The sequence below is a fragment of the Doryrhamphus excisus genome, linkage group LG20 (genome assembly GCF_037039965.1).
Source record: "Doryrhamphus excisus strain RoL-2023G ecotype Guam linkage group LG20, RoL_Dexc_Guam_v1.1, whole genome shotgun sequence".
NCBI classification, from domain to species: Eukaryota; Metazoa; Chordata; class Actinopteri; order Syngnathiformes; family Syngnathidae; genus Doryrhamphus; species Doryrhamphus excisus.
Window position 1 is genome coordinate 12,430,447 of NC_136376.1, and position 18,166 is coordinate 12,448,612.

Consider the following 18,166-nt stretch of genomic DNA (forward strand, 5'->3'; position numbering starts at 1 on the left):
GACAAGGTAGCTTTGGCCTCAAATATTTTTAACGTCAAGTCTGGATGCATGAAAAATATTAAAAACAGCCCCCAGTACAGTTCTACCCAAAATATCCGCCCCTCCCTTTTCCCTCGTCCTATTTATGGTCATTAAAATATGTCAATGCATTGGCATGTCAACCACAGGACACATATATTTAAAATCTCCAATTAGCCTAACATACATGCTTTTGGGTGAAGCCAAAGTATAGTATATTGGAACCCAGATGTCCTGACTGCAAGGAAGACATGTTAGGCACTACACTGTACTGCTCCCACTGCAAAATCCAAAATGTTAAAACAAAAAGCTCAATTTGTACCAATTGTCTTTTGTAAATTAAAAAAAAATGCGGCTAAAGCTAGATGCTCGCATGAGATGCACCTAATGTAACAAACCATGTCAGCCACAAAAAGACACGTACAAGTGATTTGATCCTTTCAGTCATTTAAGATTGGCTGAAATGTCAATTTACTGATGCGTGTCGATTGCCCGTTGTGATTCTACCGACCGTGCAAGCCAATGAAAAACAAACAGTAATATATAAACGGCCTGCAATATTCTGTTACTCACTTGTTTTCAATACCCAGACAATCCCATGATTGAGTCAAAGAGAGCTTGAGGAAATGAACATTGCATATGAATGTACATATTAAAAAACGCATTTTCTTTCACAATTTGCAAGGCATTTCATATTGAAGCAACATGTAATTTATTATAAATGACAATTGCAATACCTCAGTGTACAGATGACCACTTCATGAACAGGAATGAGTAGCAAGAAGCACACGTGAACATAAATGACTACAAAAAATACTTTTGTATGATTTTGATGTCCATGGGTTGTATTTCATTGTTTTCCCACTTTATTTATTTTATTAAAGTTTATTAAGTTTAATTTTAAAGGCTGGTATAGTGTGTGTGTGTGTAGGATTGCTTCACTCTGACCTCTGGATTAAACAATGCTGCAGGAAACAGTTGAGACACTGGCAGATTGCAGAGGTCAGGATATATCCTCAAACTTTTAATCCCCAAAAAAAACTGATCACAAAAAACAACAGGCGTTCCTTCATTCTAGAGCATTATTTGATCTTGCAGATTACATGAAGAGGGTATGGTGCAGAGGGATTTGCTTGTTATTTAACAAGTTACTTGAACGAGTTGTACTAAAAGGGATACTTGGTACCAAGAAAGATGGAAATTGAGACACTGTGGCTTTCTGTAATGTACAGTATGTCACAAAAGTGAGTACACCCTTCACATTTCTGCAAATATTTTATTATATCTTTTCATGGGACAACACTGAAAAAACTTTGCTACAATGTAAAGTAGTCAGTGTACAGCTTGTATAACAGTGTAAATTTACTGTTCCCTTCAAAATAACTCAATACACAGACCTTAATGTCTAAACTGCAGGCAACAAAAGTGAATACACCCCTAAGTGAAAATGTCCAAATTGGGCCAAAAGTGTCAATATTTTGTGTGGCCACCATTATTTTCCAGCACTGCCTTAACCCTCTTGGGCATGGAGTTCACCAGAGCTTCACAGGTTGCCACTGGAATCCTCTTCCACTCTTCCATGAGGACATCACGGAGCTGGTGGATGTTAGAGACCTTGTGCTCCTTCACCTTCAGTTTGAGGATGCCCCACAGATGCTCAATAGGATTTAGGTCCGGAGACATGCTTGGCCAGTCCATCACATTCACCCTTAACTTCTTTAGCAAAGCAGTGGTTGTCTTGGAGGTGTGTTTGGGGTCGTTGTCATGTTGGAATACTGCCCTGCGGCCCAGTTTCCGAAGGGAGGGGATCATGCTCTGCTTCAGGATGTCACAGTACATGTTGGCATTCATGGTTCCCTCAATGAACTGTAGCTCCCCAGTGCCGGCAGCACTCATGCAGCCCCAGACCATGACACTCCCACCACCATGTTTGACTGTAGGTAAAGTCAAACACTCGTCTTTGTACTCCTCACCTGGTTTCCGCCACACACGCTTGACACCATCTGAACCAAATAAGCTTATCTTGGTCTCATCAGACCACAGGACATGGTTCCAGTAATCCATGTCTTTAGTCTGCTTATCTTCAGCAAACTGTTTGTGGGCTTTCTTATGCATCATCTTTAGAAGAGGCTTCTTTCTGGGATGACAGCCATGCAGACCACTTTGATGCAGAGTGCGACGTATGGTCTGAGCACTGACAGGTTGACCACCCATCCCTTCAACCTCTGCAGCAATGCTGGCAGCACTCAGGTGTCTATTTTCCAAAGACAACCTCTGGATATGACGCTGGGCATGTGCACTCAACGTCTTTGGTCGACCATGGCGAGGCCTGTTCTGAGTGGAACCTGTGATGTTAAACCACTGTATGGTCTTGGCCACCGTGCTGCTGCTCAGTCTCAGAGTGTTGGCAATCTTCTTATAGCCTAAGCCATCTTCGTGTAGCGCAGCAATTCTTTTTTTCAGATCCTCAGAGAGTTCTTTGCCATGAGGTGCCATGTTAAACTTCCAGTGACCAGTATGAGAGAGTGTGAGAGTGATAAAACCAAATTTAACACACATGCTCCCCATTCACACCTGAGACCTTGTAACACTAATGGGTCACATGACACTGGGGAAAGAAAATGGCTAATTGGGCCCAATTTGGACATTTTCACTTAGGGGTGTATTCACTTTTGTTGCCTGCAGTTTAGACATTAAGGTCTGTGTATTGAGTTATTTTGAGGGGACAGTAAATTTACACTGTTATACAAGCTGTACACTGACTACTTTACATTGTAGCAAAGTTTCATTTCTTCAGTGTTGTCCCATGAAAAGATATAAAATATTTGCAGAAATGTGAAGGGTGTACTCACTTTTGTGACATACTGTATATAACAGCTTTAAAACCATGTAGGTATAAGACAAACACATATTCATGGATGTGATTTATAAAAATGCATGTGCATTCTCGTCACTATGAACATCTGCACCTCAGATGGGGGTAGACTGAAGTAATGAATCCTCCAGAAGAGGTTGTCATGACAACTCTATCCTCAAAGGCTATCATGCTGAAGCAGTGCAGGGATCTCGTTGGAAGCTATGTTGGGTTATTGGGTCACGCCAAAACCACATTATTCAGGAAAGTGTAATTAACTAGGCCATTGTGGCATCTGGCAGGAAATCAAATTTTAAAATACTCTATTTTAATGTAATTTGCTGCGTTGGGGGAAGGGGCTAATGTACAATATGCTCACATACACATAGACTACACATATGGTGCGTTTTTTTTCCCTACTCCGTTTAACTGGAAAAGCTCAAGAGCTGTGGACATTAAAGATGCAAGTGCAGAATCACTAAAGCAGAGCCTCAAATACCCAAGGGGAAATCCTGTAATTATATTATATAAAAAATAGCCGACAGCATCTTTATACATAAACTGCTCATTTAAAGACAATGAAAATGAACTGTGTTAGCATTTGTGTGTGCTGATCAGAATAAAATTGAACAGAAAATTTATGATGTTAGATAGTGGTGTAAGACATAAATTCATTATTGTTATATTTTCCAATGCACCTCAAAGTAATATTTACCACTTCAGAATTATCAACCACTCTGAGATATCAAATCAATCTTTAAATATATTAAGCATTAAAGGCACTCATCCTGTATATAAAACCGTCCAGTATAATCTATTTAAGGTAGACTGTCATAAAGCAATATCACTATAAATTGTTTAAGGGGCAACAAAAAATGCAAAGAAATATTTTACAGTATACTGTTCTGGCATTTGCATATTAGGACCAGGCTTCACGTCACTTTGTGGACTCCAGAATCCTAGCTCAGACAGGTTGTGAAGCATTTCATCACAGCATCCCTGTTGGGAGAGGGCAAGAGAAAATGGTAAATCTATCTCTAAATAAATAGTTATAGTTTACAATCATACAGAGACACAAACAGCGACCATGACTGAACACAAGTCAGAATGACACAGGAATGAATGGGCATACAGTACACCCCAGAGGACAAAATGCTGTCATGCGTATTAAATGAAAAATGACAAAAAAGCACTTTCACCCTTTGCTGCCATCATTTGTGTGGGGGGGCCCTCATGAATAAGAGAGTGTATTGTGGCGGGGAAGCTCCACATGCTCGGAATGATGTTGGGCTCCCCTTCGCCAGGTGACTGTGTTGAGTGATGATGCAAGAAGAGTCATCACCATGACAACCACAGACCATTGCCATCTCCATTTCCCTCGTTCTAGCCATGAACTGTGTGTTGCTATGCAGACTTTGCCTGCAGCCACAGTTACATTTCAGTGGAGGAGGTGTGAAGCCCGTCAAGGTTAAAAGGAGAAAAGGGGGGTGAATCATCGCCTGGTTGGGGGAGGGGAGGTCAATATGCAAGAAAGGAGACAAGCTCCTTCTGTACCTTTGGTTGTGCATACCAGCATCCTAACTGCCTCAGGTTAGTTTTTATTTTCTCTTGATGCTATTTTTTGCATCACCTCACAGCTCCATGAATAAATAATGCACGTAGGAGACCTCCCCCATTGCTTATGAAAATGTAGAGCAACTACAACCTCAAAGCACGTTGCGAAGTGCACATTTCACTACCTCAGTCTTTAGGTGAGGGAGCTTATGAGCAGGCAGCAGGGTAAAATACATTAAAGGATCAAATCCACTTGCCATGTGGTGTTTGTGTGTGTGACCTCAATACACAATTTGAACATTTAATTAACAAAAATATACAGCGATAGATATATCTAACAATAACCTCCCAAATAATGACTAATGGTTGAAAGCAGGAAACAAACTCATTTGAATCTGCAGTAGTAAAGTAGTCAAATTAATGAATATATCAACAGCAAGCCCATAATAAGCCATCAAACATTTGTCCTCAGGAATTTGGTTTCTGAAAGGGGCTGTATACGCTAGATGGTCTTTGTTTTGTTGTCAGCATTTGGGATGGGGGATGGGGAAACAAGGGAGGTTATAGCAGGTTTCTCAGCTGTTAGGATGGATTATAGGGTCACCAAAACACACACAGTTAGGCTTTGTTGGGGAGGTCTCTGTCCAAAACGAGACATAATCCTGCCCTCATCTGGATTGGAAAAACAACATTGCACCTCATGCTTGCCTTGGAGGTTGGCCATATGGAGAAATGTGACAAAACCGAGTAATATTATCTTGCTTTTATAACAGTCACAACACAACACACAGTGGTAATGTCAGGATGTTATCAAGAGCAAGGTTGATCTACTGTGTGACTACCGTGAATTAGACAGATTTATGTAATTAAGACTACCATGAATAATTATTTTGAGCATGTGTCTAAATATAATCAAAAATGTTCGTTGGAGGCTCTCCCTTACTACAGATGAACTAATTACAGTGATGTGACAGTATCACAGCGGAAGGTGCAAATCTGGGCCACAGAGCTTTACTAAATTAAAAAAAACATGTTGCTAGTAGGGATAAAGCAAACGTCATCACAGTGTGTGAAACAACAAGCGGCCATTTGTTGGACTTTTAAGTGCCAGAGGAGGGAGGAGGATTACTGTCAAATGGGGAACGCAAAGGGTGCAGGGACATTTTAGAAATAAATAAAAACATGTTTTTTCCACCAGTATCACTTAGAGTTCTTTTGCTCAGAGCTTCAAGATAAAAACGTGGGGTCTTACCTAGCAAAAGGAATGTAGGAGATGCTGTACCTGAAAGACAAAGGACAGCACGTTTAAGTAATGATGTTGACTATACAATATATTATAATATAGTATACGTATATCATATATATATTATACATTATAATATGCCACAATAAGGGCAAGTAACTGCATTAGGATACATTTACGGTGCACCGTTCACGACATGACTGATATTATTTTGCCCTAAATTGGCACAATCTGAAAATGGCTTATGGCAGAGCAAAGACAAACAAAAACACATTGAATTGTATGTCCACAGATCCGGATCATGCCTCCCAGGTGCTTAAAAATAGAAGCGAATAGAACTATAGTCTGTCAGTGTGGACCTGATGTCATCAAAATACAACGATCAATGACAAATGCATGCACATCTACACAAACAACACACCCATAGTAAAACGGGTAAAACACCCACTGCAAATAACAGGGAGCGCAACAACCATTTGGTACATACACTTTATGGATGTCCCAATATCGGTTTATATCAGCCTGCATCTCATATATCAGATTTTGGCACTCTGATACAAGCAGTTGCCTCCTGACTCAGCCTCAGCGACGAGAGAGCACGTGTAATGACAAAATCAGTGTTTGCTTGTGTGCTAACAAAGCAGCAAGAAGCAGGAGTGATGTCAACTGACATTGCAGCTGAGTGGATCTGGGGATGTTTAATACGACAAACCTCATTGCGTGTATGAAGTGGTGTCACACGGAAACTACCACAGGAGAGCAAAAAGACATTAGCGAAAAGATAACAGAGCAAACCCGTTTCTAGTGAGTAATGTCAGGTGTAAATGCTTCATTGAGCACCTCACGCCTCGTTATATTATCTGCCACTTCATTGTGGTTAAAACACTACTACTACTTGATCAAGTTTTTCATAAATTCATACTGCAAAATCAGTAACAAAAGTATGTATGTCTTGAACATCACAGGACACAAATTAGTGTTAACTATTTTTTTACATAGCAACATGTCAGGCTTGTAATGTTTCAGATGTTAAACATGTTAATGATACAAAAGCAAAACATTAAAAAAAGAAAAGCATTAGGTAGTTCCAACTGAATCAGAGTCTGTGATGTAACGAGGGATAAGAGCAACATAATTGTGAGTTAACTGCACACTAATCTTTGTGCTGATGATTAAAAACAGATTTCAAAACACAGACTAAACACATTAAGCCCTGATAGCTGGGAGTGAAGAAAGTAATTGATGGCCATGTTAAATAGCTCCCCGATTAAAGAGCTCATAGAGCTGAAATATGAGGAGAGGCATCTGCAGCAGTTGAATGAGTGACAATAGAGCCGCATTATCATGCACCATCAGTTAACAGGAAACATGTCATGTAAGATACACTCCTGATCACCATTGTTGAGTTGAAAACTTGCTAAAAAAAACTTTGCTAATTTTCAACTTGATCAGGAGTGTATTAGAATTCACAAAGCTCACAAAAGAACCTATGCTATAGGCAGCATCCAAATTAACACAATAAAGCAAAGGAAGAAAATGGGGTATGAAAGTATGAACTCTTTCCAGTTTCGCCAGCAGAAACACTCAAACGCACAGTGTTTAGTGTCATGTGGTTCAGTCTTGGGTTTCAGCCTGAACTTTGCCCACTCTCGTGTGTGGGTCAGTGCAGACACGCGTCTGCAAAAACGCCTTCAACCAGACAGCTGGGCTCCCTTGTGGGAGTGTGCGCCACCCCCATATCAGTTCGGAACGAGCAGGGGATGTGTGACTAGTGGTTGCCGTGGTGATGGCTGGGGAACGCAGGGAAGAGCGGAAGTGAATGTTCTTTACGTAGGTGCAATCATGGGTAGCAACGAGGATGACAGTCATACTGACGAAACTCTCCTTTCTTTCATAGCCTCGAGTTTCCTGGGGTCTTACATCCTTTGTCACACACTGTGCAAATACAGTGCATCCGGAAAGTATTCACAGCGCTTCACTTTTTCTACATTTTGTCATGTTACAGCCTCATTCCAAACCGAATTAAATTAATCTCTTACCTCAAAATTCTACACAAAATACTCCATTATGACAATGTGAAAAAAGGTTTTTTTGACATGTTTTGAATTTATTAAAAATAGAAAACAAAAAAATCACATTTACATAAGTATTCACAGCCTTTGCCATGAAGCTCAAAATTGAGCTCAGGTGCATTTTTTTTCCACTGATCATCTTTGAGATCTTTCTACAGCTTAATTGGAGTCCACCTGCAGTAAATTCAGTTGATTGGACATGATTTGGAAATATAATAACTGTCTATATAAGGTCCCACAGTTGACTGTGCATGTCAGAGCACAAACACCAAGCATGAAGTCAAAAGAACTGTCTGTAGACCTGCGAGACAGGATTGTCTTGAGGCACAAATCTGGGGAAGGACACAGAAAAATTTCTGCTGCTTTGAAGGTCCCAATGAGCACAGTGGCCTCCATTATTCGTAAATGGAAGACGTTTGGAACCACCAGGACTCTTCCTGGAGCTGGCCGGCCTTCTAAACTGAGCGATCGGGGAAGAAGGGCCTTAGTCAGGGAGGTGACCAAGGCCCCGATGGTCCCTCTGTCAGAGCTCCAGCATTCCTCTGTGGAGAGAGGAGAGCCTTCCAGAATCTCTGCAGCAATCCACCAATCAGGCCTGTATGGTAGAGTGGCCAGACGAAAGCCACTCCTTAGTAAAAGGAACATGGCAGCCCGTCTGGAATTTGCCAAAAAGCACCTGAATGACTCTCAGACCATGAGAAACAAAATTCTCTGGTCTGATGAGACAAAGATTGAACTCCTTGGTGTGAATGCCAGGCGCCATGTTTGGAGGAAACCAGGCACTGCTCATCACCAGGCCAATACCATCCCTACAGTGAAGCATGGTGGTGGCAGCATCATGCTGTGGGGATGTTTTTCAGCAGCAGGAACTGGCAGACTAGTCAGGATAGAAGGAAAAATGAATGCAGCAATACATAGAGATATCCTGGATGAAAAGATGCACCTGAGCTCAATTTTGAGCTTCATGGCAAAGGCTGTGAATACTTATGTAAATGTGATTTTTTTGTTTTCTATTTTTAATAAATTCAAAACATGTTTTTTCACATTGTCATAATGGAGTATTTTGTGTAGAATTTTGAGGTAAGAGATTAATTTAATTCAGTTTGGAATGAGGCTGTAACATGACAAAATGTAGAAAAAGTGAAGCGCTGTGAATACTTTCCGGATGCACTGTATGCTGATTAATGAGTATGCAAAGACATGCTCACATTCACATGACTTTTTTGAGGACTGCTATGCTGGACCTTAACCTCCGTGACCCCCTGGTAGTAAAAGGATGACCCTTATACATAACTCTGTATGCCGAGTTAAAATTTCAAAAAGGGATTTCTAGCCACCGTTACCCTTTTGTGTTAGGGTGTCCCAATCCGATGTATAATCCTATACCTTTTCACTTCTAATACGTCCAATAATGTTATTGATTAGACAGCAACACAAATCATACATTACGTTAGAAAAATTACATTAAAAAATTACGTTAGGAACGTTAGAAAACACTTGATCAAGTGATATTACAGAGAACAAGAGTAGGTATGAGAAAACCTCAAGCATTTATTTCTTTATGTAATGTTTTGCAATGTCTTTTACTGCCTCACAGCTCAAATCTCTCTATCACACTATTCATAAAATGAGGGCAAATGTGACCAGTGGAATTATATGTTCATTATTTTGGGAGTATAAGACAAGAAAATACAAGAATGCCGACTGTGGTTAGTCATGACACTCGAAATATTCGGATATTATATTGGCTTGTCATCAAAGCTCACTTCTATTCACATGACGGGTCGCTGATGTCGTTTTAAAACAGCAGCAAATTGCTTGTCTACATGGAAATGCCTTTTCATATTTTCCCCACTATGGAAGCCTTTTAATATCGTTTCAGGGCACCCAGAATGCAGTTCCCATGTGAATGAGAGGTTGAAGTGATAAAATACCATTTTGACCCGAAAGCCATAGCCGTTTCCATATACGTATATAGCTCATAAAAGGAGGTTAGTCTGGAGCCCTGGCTATAGGTATACGAAAGGTAACATAAAAAACATTTCTTGAGTGTAAAAAGTAAATGAAGCAATAGAAGCTATACAGACCCCAACTGACTGTTGATGTGAAATGTGTGTAATCGTGATAATGGCTGAATTACAGAGGCTGGCATTGCCGTTGTCCTGGCTATAAACAGCACAGTCAAATAAAACCCATACGTCTTTTACCTGCCAGGGTCACATGCTGTCCCTTTGAGTCTGCAATAGGTCCACACTGATTCAGGCACCACGTGTAAAAAAAACAAAAAAAAAAAAACACACTGACCTACCTGGCAACTGACCAGGGCCCCGTTTCACGAAGCAGGTTTAGTGAAAACTCTGAGTATGTTAACCCTGAAATGAGGGAAACTCTGAGTTTTCCGTTTCACAAAGGGAGGTAAGTCAAACCAGAGACAGAGGAGTAACTCCAGCTTGTTTCACAGAGAGAGGTAACTTAACCTCGGTGTCAGTTACCATGGCAACAGACACTGTGAACATAACCTGGTCGGGACCGGGTTTTCTTCAATGAACCTCGAGTTTCTTTCTGTCTCCACCCTCTTACGCTACACACGGTGTGATTCATTCATTGTTGCGCGTGTTTAAAGCCAGTTTGGTCGTTTTTCTTCAAGGTGTGCTGTGTGTCGCATTGTTTTTTGAACCATGGCATGTCCGTTTGTAGAAGACCCTGTAGACGAAGAGGCACTACTACTCAGAAGAGAGCTCCGCATTCGTAGGGAAGTTATCCACAGGCCGAGATTGGACACGCTATCATTTCCAGATAATTTTCTTTTCGAACGGTACCGCTTCACTTCACCATCCATCACTTACATCCATAATCTCATCCGTCAGGACATTCAAAACATCACCAACCGTGGACGTCCACTGTCATCCACCCAGATTCTGTGTGTTGCTCTTCGGTTTTTTGCCAACAGAAGTTTTTTATATAATATAGGTGATGCAGAAAACATTAGCAAGGCCCGTCTGCAGAGCTGTGAGAAAAGTGTCCCTAGCACTAAAAAGACGAATCAACTCCTCTGTTGTGTTCCTGGGACATAAACGTGGACTATGTGAACAGAAAATCCATTCACAGCATCAATGTGCAGGTAGATTGAATGTCAGACTGCATCAAACTGCAAAAACTCAAAATCATACCAACAATATTTGTCTTATTTCTCGTCAAAATGTCTAATTTCTGATCAAAACGAATCACACCTAAAAGTAAATTGTTTTTAGACAATGTTCACGTGTTTCAATCACATTTCACTTAAAAAAAATAATTTGAAAAATCTGTCAGTGGAGCAAGTTTGTTATTTCTACTTATTTCAATTGAAAATGTGCGTGAAACAAGTGAAAATTGCCTGAAAACCAGTTACTTTTTATGTGGTGTCTTAAGTGTAAAGACATTTGATGAGAAATGTAGACCAACTACATGGTCACCCATGGTGAATCGAGGGAACGGGGCTCCATTGATGAGGGCTTTTTAAAGTCGTGGTGCACGCGCTTAACTCAGAGTGAACAAACTCTGTGTTGATTGAACCAAATGAAATCACCTGTTCTGAAACCCGTAACTCAAGAGTTTCCTGTCTCAGAGTAGATCAACTCAGAGTTCAGGGTAAGACTCAGAGTTGGTTGAACCTCCTTCGTGAAACGGGGCCCAGGCAAGATGTTAAACAATAACTCCAGCATTGACGTCCAAGTAAAAGTTTTATTGTCACTGCCGTGTTGCACACTATTTTGGGTTAAGATCAAATTGGAGCAGATTTTTAAGTATACTGACAATGTAAAAATCTATCCACAACATCAGTGTAAAAAGCACAACCTAGCAATAAATTAACTCACATTTCTCTTTACAGGAGCCAAAGATCAGAGTTCCTTCTCAGATAAATGGCTTCATGATATTCGACTTACTTTCAGTGCAGCCACACTTACCATGTCATTGCCAGAAACTGAAGAATACAAAAAATGATGGCCAGTCCATTTCGTTTCCACTGTAAAAAAAAATTTATTTTAATCATTGTTAAGACTCAAAATAAAAAAACAAACATCCAGAATGTTTATCTTCAGCTTATCAGCTTACCCAAAACACTGCACACAGTGTTAAAATGAGGCAGAGCTGTGAGGAAGGGAAGATGTTATCTTTTCATATGTTTGCAAAGTAAGCAGCAATAGACATTAACATGACAACATCTATACTGGTTCTTAGAAAATGTTTGTTTTAGCGACAGAACAGTCTATTGGTTAAGTAAAAACGTAGCTGAACTAAACTCTAACCCTGTAAGGATGCATGTCTCTATAGCATTTACTGTATTTTCTGGACTATAAGTCGCTCCGGAGTATAAGTTGCACAAGGCCAAAATGCATAATTAGGTAGACAAAAAAATACATAAGTCGCAGTGGCATATAAGTCACATTTTTTGCGGGTAATTTATTTTTCAAACCACTTGACCAAAACAGACATTAAGTCCTCTTGGAAGGCAAGTTCTAACAATAAAAGAATAGAGAACAGGTTGAATAGGTATAAGATATGCTAACACAATGGTTATTCAGCTACACAAAAAATAAACATGAAAAGAAAAGGTGTCCAGTGTTTATGTAACATAATCAGTTTTTTCATTTATAAGTCGCTCTGGAGTCTAAGTCGCAGGAACAGCCAACCTATGAAAAAAAGTGTGACTTACAGTCCGGAAAATAAGGTGGTAAGAAACAAACTAAAAACAACAAACAGACAAAAAAACATAAAATAAAAGTTAATTCAAGTGATAATATTCTTACCAACATAACGATGGTAGCTATAAGTCTTGTTGGCTCAAACATGCGCTTCAGTTGCTTTAACGGTCCCATTAGGAAGCAGGTGCTTTAGAAGACAAAACATGCTGGTAATGAAATATCTTGAAAAATCTAACTTTTTTTTTACCCAAGCAGGACATACTATACAGTGCATCCGGAAAGTATTCACAGCGCTTCACTTTTTCTACATTTTGTCATGTTACAGCCTCATTCCAAACTGTATTAAATTAATCTCTTACCTCAAAATTCTACACAAAATACTCCATTATGATAATGTGAAAAAAGGTTTTTTTTGACATGTTTTGAATTTATTAAAAATAGAAAACAAAAAAAAAATCAAATTTACATAAGTATTCACAGCCTTTGCTTAATACTTTGTTGATCCACCTTTGGCAGCAATTACAGCCTCAAGTCTTTTTGAATATGATCCCACAAGTTTAGCACACCTATCTTTAGGCAGTTTTGCCCATTCTTCTTTGCAATAAGTCTCAAGCTCCATCAGGTCGGATGGGAGACGTCTGTGCACAGCCATTTTCAGATCTCTCCAGAGATGTTCGATCGGATTCAAGTCTGGACTCTGGCTGGGCCACTCCAGGACATTCACGGAGTGGTTCTGAAGCCAATCTTTTGAGATCTTGGCTGTGTGCTTCGGGTCGTTGTCCTGCTGAAAAATGAGCCTTCGCCCCAGCCTGAGGTCAAGAGCGCTCTGGAGCAGGTTTTCATCCAGGATATCTCTATATATTGCTGCATTCATTTTTCCTTCTATCCTGACTAGTCTGCCAGTTCCTGCTGCTGAAAAACATCCCCACAGCATGATGCTGCCACCACCATGCTTCACTGTAGGGATGGTATTGGCCTGGTGATGAGCAGTGCCTGGTTTCCTCCAAACATGGCGCCTGGCATTCACACCAAGGAGTTCAATCTTTGTCCCATCAGACCAGAGAATTTTGTTTCTCATGGTCTGAGAGTCATTCAGGTGCTTTTTGGCAAATTCCAGACGGGCTGCCATGTTCCTTTTACTAAGGAGTGGCTTTCGTCTGGCCACTCTACCATACAGGCCTGATTGGTGGATTGCTGCAGAGATTCTGGAAGGCTCTCCTCTCTCCACAGAGGAACGCTGGAGCTCTGACAGAGTGACCATCGGGGCCTTGGTCACCTCCCTGACTAAGGCCCTTCTTCCCCGATCGCTCAGTTTAGAAGGCTGGCCAGCTATAGGAAGAGTCCTGGTGGTTCCAAACGTCTTCCATTTTCGAATAATGGAGGCCACTGTGCTCATTGGGACCTTCAAAGCAGCAGAAATATTTCTGTATCCTTCCCCAGATTTGTGCCTCAAGACAATCCTGTCTCGCAGGTCTACAGACAGTTCTTTTGACTTCATGCTTGGTGTTTGTGCTCTGACATGCACAGTCAACTGTGGGACCTTATATAGACAGGTGTGTGCCTTTCCAAATCATGTCCAATCAACTGAATTTACTGCAGGTGAACTCCAATTAAGCTGTAGAAAGATCTCAAGGATGATCAGTGGAAAAAAGATGCACCTGAGCCCAACTTTGAGCTTCATGGCAAAGGCTGTGAATACTTATGTAAATGTGATTTCTTAGTTTTCTATTTTTAATAAATTCAAAAAAAGTCAAAAAAAAACTTTTTCACATTGTCATAATGGAGTATTTTGTGTAGAATTTTGAGGTAAGAGATTAAATTATTTCAATTTGGAATGAGGCTGTAACATGACAAAATGTGGAAAAAGTGAAGCGCTGTGAATACTTTCGGGATGCACTGTATGAGGTATAAAATGCCAACTGAAGAATATGACATTCATGTGTTTATGTAGTCATGCTTTTAAATGTGGTCACTATGAGAATATGTACACTACAGACCGTATTGTTTCCCAATACAGTCATGGATTTGACGCCATGACATCCTCGCTGAGAAGCATATTGTAATGCACCTGGTCCACTAGAGATTAAGATGAAGCAGGAGGGATCAACTTGACAACTTGGGGACTTTGTGGCTATATTTCGCCTGACATGAAAATATGTACTACTCTTCTCAACGAGCAGTGAGTGGTGCTGTGAGTCGCTCCGCTCCCCTAACTAAAAGCACTCACAGGCAGCAATGCCATGTATAAATTATGCAAATTTGATGATTAAGTCATTTCAACACCTCCACACATAGCCATGCCACAAATAGATTGCAGTCCTGTGGAAAGCACGGGACTCTAGTTAATATTTGATGCCCAGGACCTCAACAACACATTAAACGCTTCCTTCCTGATGCTTAGATGACGTCAGGGAATGTAACCTGACAGAAGTTTTCCCCTCTGACGACGCACCAGCTCTGTGCTCAGCTGAGCTGTAAGTGGGAAGATGGAGCCTGTGGAGCGTCACGTCTGTTAGATGAGACCCAACAGAAGCAGAGTTGACGCAGACTGCTTTTACCACTATGTTTATAAGACACACACACATACATTGTATTGTATTACAATACAATACAATAAGGACACCACTCAATTCACATCTGTTGGTAAACCTCAGTTGTGAGGTTATGGAGATGATGCATCATTTGCTCCAGCAAAAGAACAATGCCTACCATGACAAAATTACACAATCATCAATTTTGAGTCTCCTGAAAGTAGTTAAATTCCACGTGACAATAAAAATGTCCAAATTCCTTTATTAGGACCTGTTTTTTTTTTAAAGGATTACCAGCTGGGCGGTGACAGCAGAGTTAGACCTTGTTTTTTTCTTGAGACATCTGAACCTTGTGGACATACGATACGGAAAACCGTGACAGCATGAAATGCTGTCTTTAGCAGCCATTGTTAGGTTTTGATTACCTAGTATGAAATGAATGGAACTCAAACATGACATTAACATCCACTACCTGTCTAATGTTTGGACACTTTCTCATTAAATAAAGTGAGGAAGCGTGTAAAAACAATGACTGGGAGATAAAAGAGTGAGTGGAATATGACAATTTAATAACTGAATAGAAATGTAAATGTTATTCCAAACTTTGTGGCAGCAATCCACTACTGTGCTGTAGCATTACACCACCTAGTAATGCAAATCAAATGAAACACAGATTTGTAGCTGTTATCATCACTATGCAAATTTGTGTGTATTTATGTTTAGTAAAACTGCTCAGGGGAATCCCTAAAAACATGCATTACTGGTGTAAATTTACTAGCTAGTCTGCATTATTTTGCAGCTACAAATATTTCACCACTTATTCACCACGCAATTTTGTTTTCAAAGTTGGATGTTTTTACTTTGTGAATGCTTCTTATTGTGTGTAATGTCTGTACAACATATAGACAAAACGATGGGTGGATATCGCTTACCTGGAAAGAGCAGCAACATTTCCCAGTGTGTAGAAGACAGCAAAGAGTTTGCTGCCATTTGGGAGGAACAATAATGCTGAACCCTAGATGGAAAATAAATCTGATTCAGAAATTCTGTCAGCTACAGAAAATAATAGAAATGTCCACAATTTACTAGAAGGGGTAAATGAAAGCCGATGGAGAGGTAAAAGATTGGAGCTGTATTGTCATTACCATATTCACAATTTAATAGTTGTTTGGTACTTGCTCCTGGGCTGAAAACAGCATACAAGCCACATATCCTCAAATCGTGGCCTCCACTCTAATAGAGTACATGCCACAATTAATCATAAATTCAGTCTACTTGAACAAATAAGCACCATCGCCCAAATAGACTTGTAATTTGTCTACTCTGTAAAAAAAAATGAATTGGTGGGACCATTAGACTTTTGTAATTACCGTTACTATAACCACGTTAACACACGGCAGCACAGTATTTCAATGGAAAAGATGCAGGCCGTGCTTTTATAAAATGAACTTCTGCCACCTTGTGGTCATTTTGTCGACTTAAAACTGCACCAAATGGGCTCACTCGCATCATCACCTCTTTGGGCCTCTCATGCAAAAAGAACACATGAATGCATCCTTGGGGAAAAAACATATACTATGTCTTTGGCAGCGAATGAGTTAATCAAAGTGGCAAGTGTATATATTGCCTCAAACAGCTATCACAGGTTAATTACTCCCGATTCAGGCCAGTGAGTCTATCATAAAAATGTCGGTAGAAGAACAAGTAGGGAACAATTAGTTCTACGGCCAAAAGCACTGCATTATTGATAGAAACTAGAAACACATTACCACACATTTGTGAATGTACATAGGGAGATCGACATGTTTTTGTGAGAGTGCATTATGTTGACACACATTGTAGTTTTATTTGAAAATGATGGCTGATGACCAAATCTAAGACTAAGACAAACATATCTGTCTCACCATACCATTTGCAGTCAGCATTGCATCCCCGGGGTACGTGCATAAATGCACACCAGACAGTTGATTAAATATGAAAGCAGTACTCACAAGTATGGAGCACAGGATGCCTACGGCGAAGCATATGACGAACCATTTCACTCTGGTGCTGTAGCTGAGCGAGGTGGCATCGAGGACCTAGCAAGAACAATGAGAGGATGTCACAAGACAAGCTCAAGTGACCTACAAAGAGGCATACAGCTTTCCAGATTATGTTTTAACACACGCTGCCACAATGATCTAAGACAAAATCCCACAGTGCTAGTCTGACTTGAAGTCAAGGAACACACATTATGAATAACCTACAAACGCTTGCAAAACTAGGAGGACTGTGAAGGCAACATGGTGTGTGTCCCAGTTCAGGAGCTGTGTCATTCAAAGACACGTTGGACTATGTAATAACTGCTTATCAGAGGAAAAGAAATGAGAATGTTTGCAGTTGCCCTTGTTTTGGCATCAACTGAACAATTTGACTGCTGAATTAGGAAGCAATCAATCTGTAATGGATTCTTATCAAAAGTGCCAACAAGACAAAATTATAAAGCGTAATGTGAGAACCTTACCTTAATTCATCCTCCTTGGAAAAGCGTGTAACAAGCACCAATACACAATTAAATCCAAGTGCAATATTGACATTAAAAAAAAAACAATGCACAATATAAAAACATGTAAAACAATACAAGACGCCATGCTTGCATTGACAATCGCTAAAGGCTAGATGTCAACATTCTACCTAAAAAAAAGTCTGACAACTACATTTTATACCATTGGAAACAAATACTGTAATTACCGCCAGACGACTACGTATTTAGCACTACGTGAAAAGTTAGCATAGCACTGTTAAGATACATGGGCCATTGACATGTTAGCAATTAGCATTGTAACTTGTGACTCTTTACCTGGGAAGTAAGACCCAACTCTTCATTTTCCTCTCGTCCGTTTAGCACTCGACGAAGTTTGTCCATCGTCTCCCAAATATGTCAAGTTGATTAAATGTCGGTGTGCCCCAATTTATATACAGTATTTACTTATTCACATTTATAGTTCAGTCTCAGGAGTTTGACCACTCGGAACTTCCTGCCTACCCGTATTTCTATCTGTGCAAACTGACTGGAAGTCAGTCATGACGCAGCCATTTGTGTTGAAAGTGACTGAGGTACAAATGGTAAACCGATTCCAGGACAGTGGAGCTCAGTCTTCCGCCTTTCGCTCTTCCACTTCCTGTGAAACACTGAATTGTTGATAGTTAAGTACTGGTGGCTTCTCTAA

The 18,166-nt window shown here is 40.2% G+C and overlaps 1 protein-coding gene across 1 annotated transcript; it reads right to left on the reverse strand.

The window, feature by feature from the left end:
- Positions 1 to 2,866: 2,866 nt before the first annotated feature.
- Positions 2,867 to 18,160, reverse strand: sft2d1 (SFT2 domain containing 1). The gene is made up of 8 exons (XM_058058461.2): positions 17,797 to 18,160; positions 16,949 to 17,035; positions 15,890 to 15,972; positions 12,532 to 12,613; positions 11,837 to 11,872; positions 11,689 to 11,747; positions 5,679 to 5,708; positions 2,867 to 3,871 (listed from the first exon to the last, which is right to left on the reverse strand). Exons 1-8 carry the CDS (start codon positions 17,860 to 17,862, stop codon positions 3,832 to 3,834), a joined length of 483 nt encoding a protein of 160 aa, XP_057914444.1. The 5' UTR covers positions 17,863 to 18,160; the 3' UTR covers positions 2,867 to 3,831.
- Positions 18,161 to 18,166: the final 6 nt, after the last annotated feature.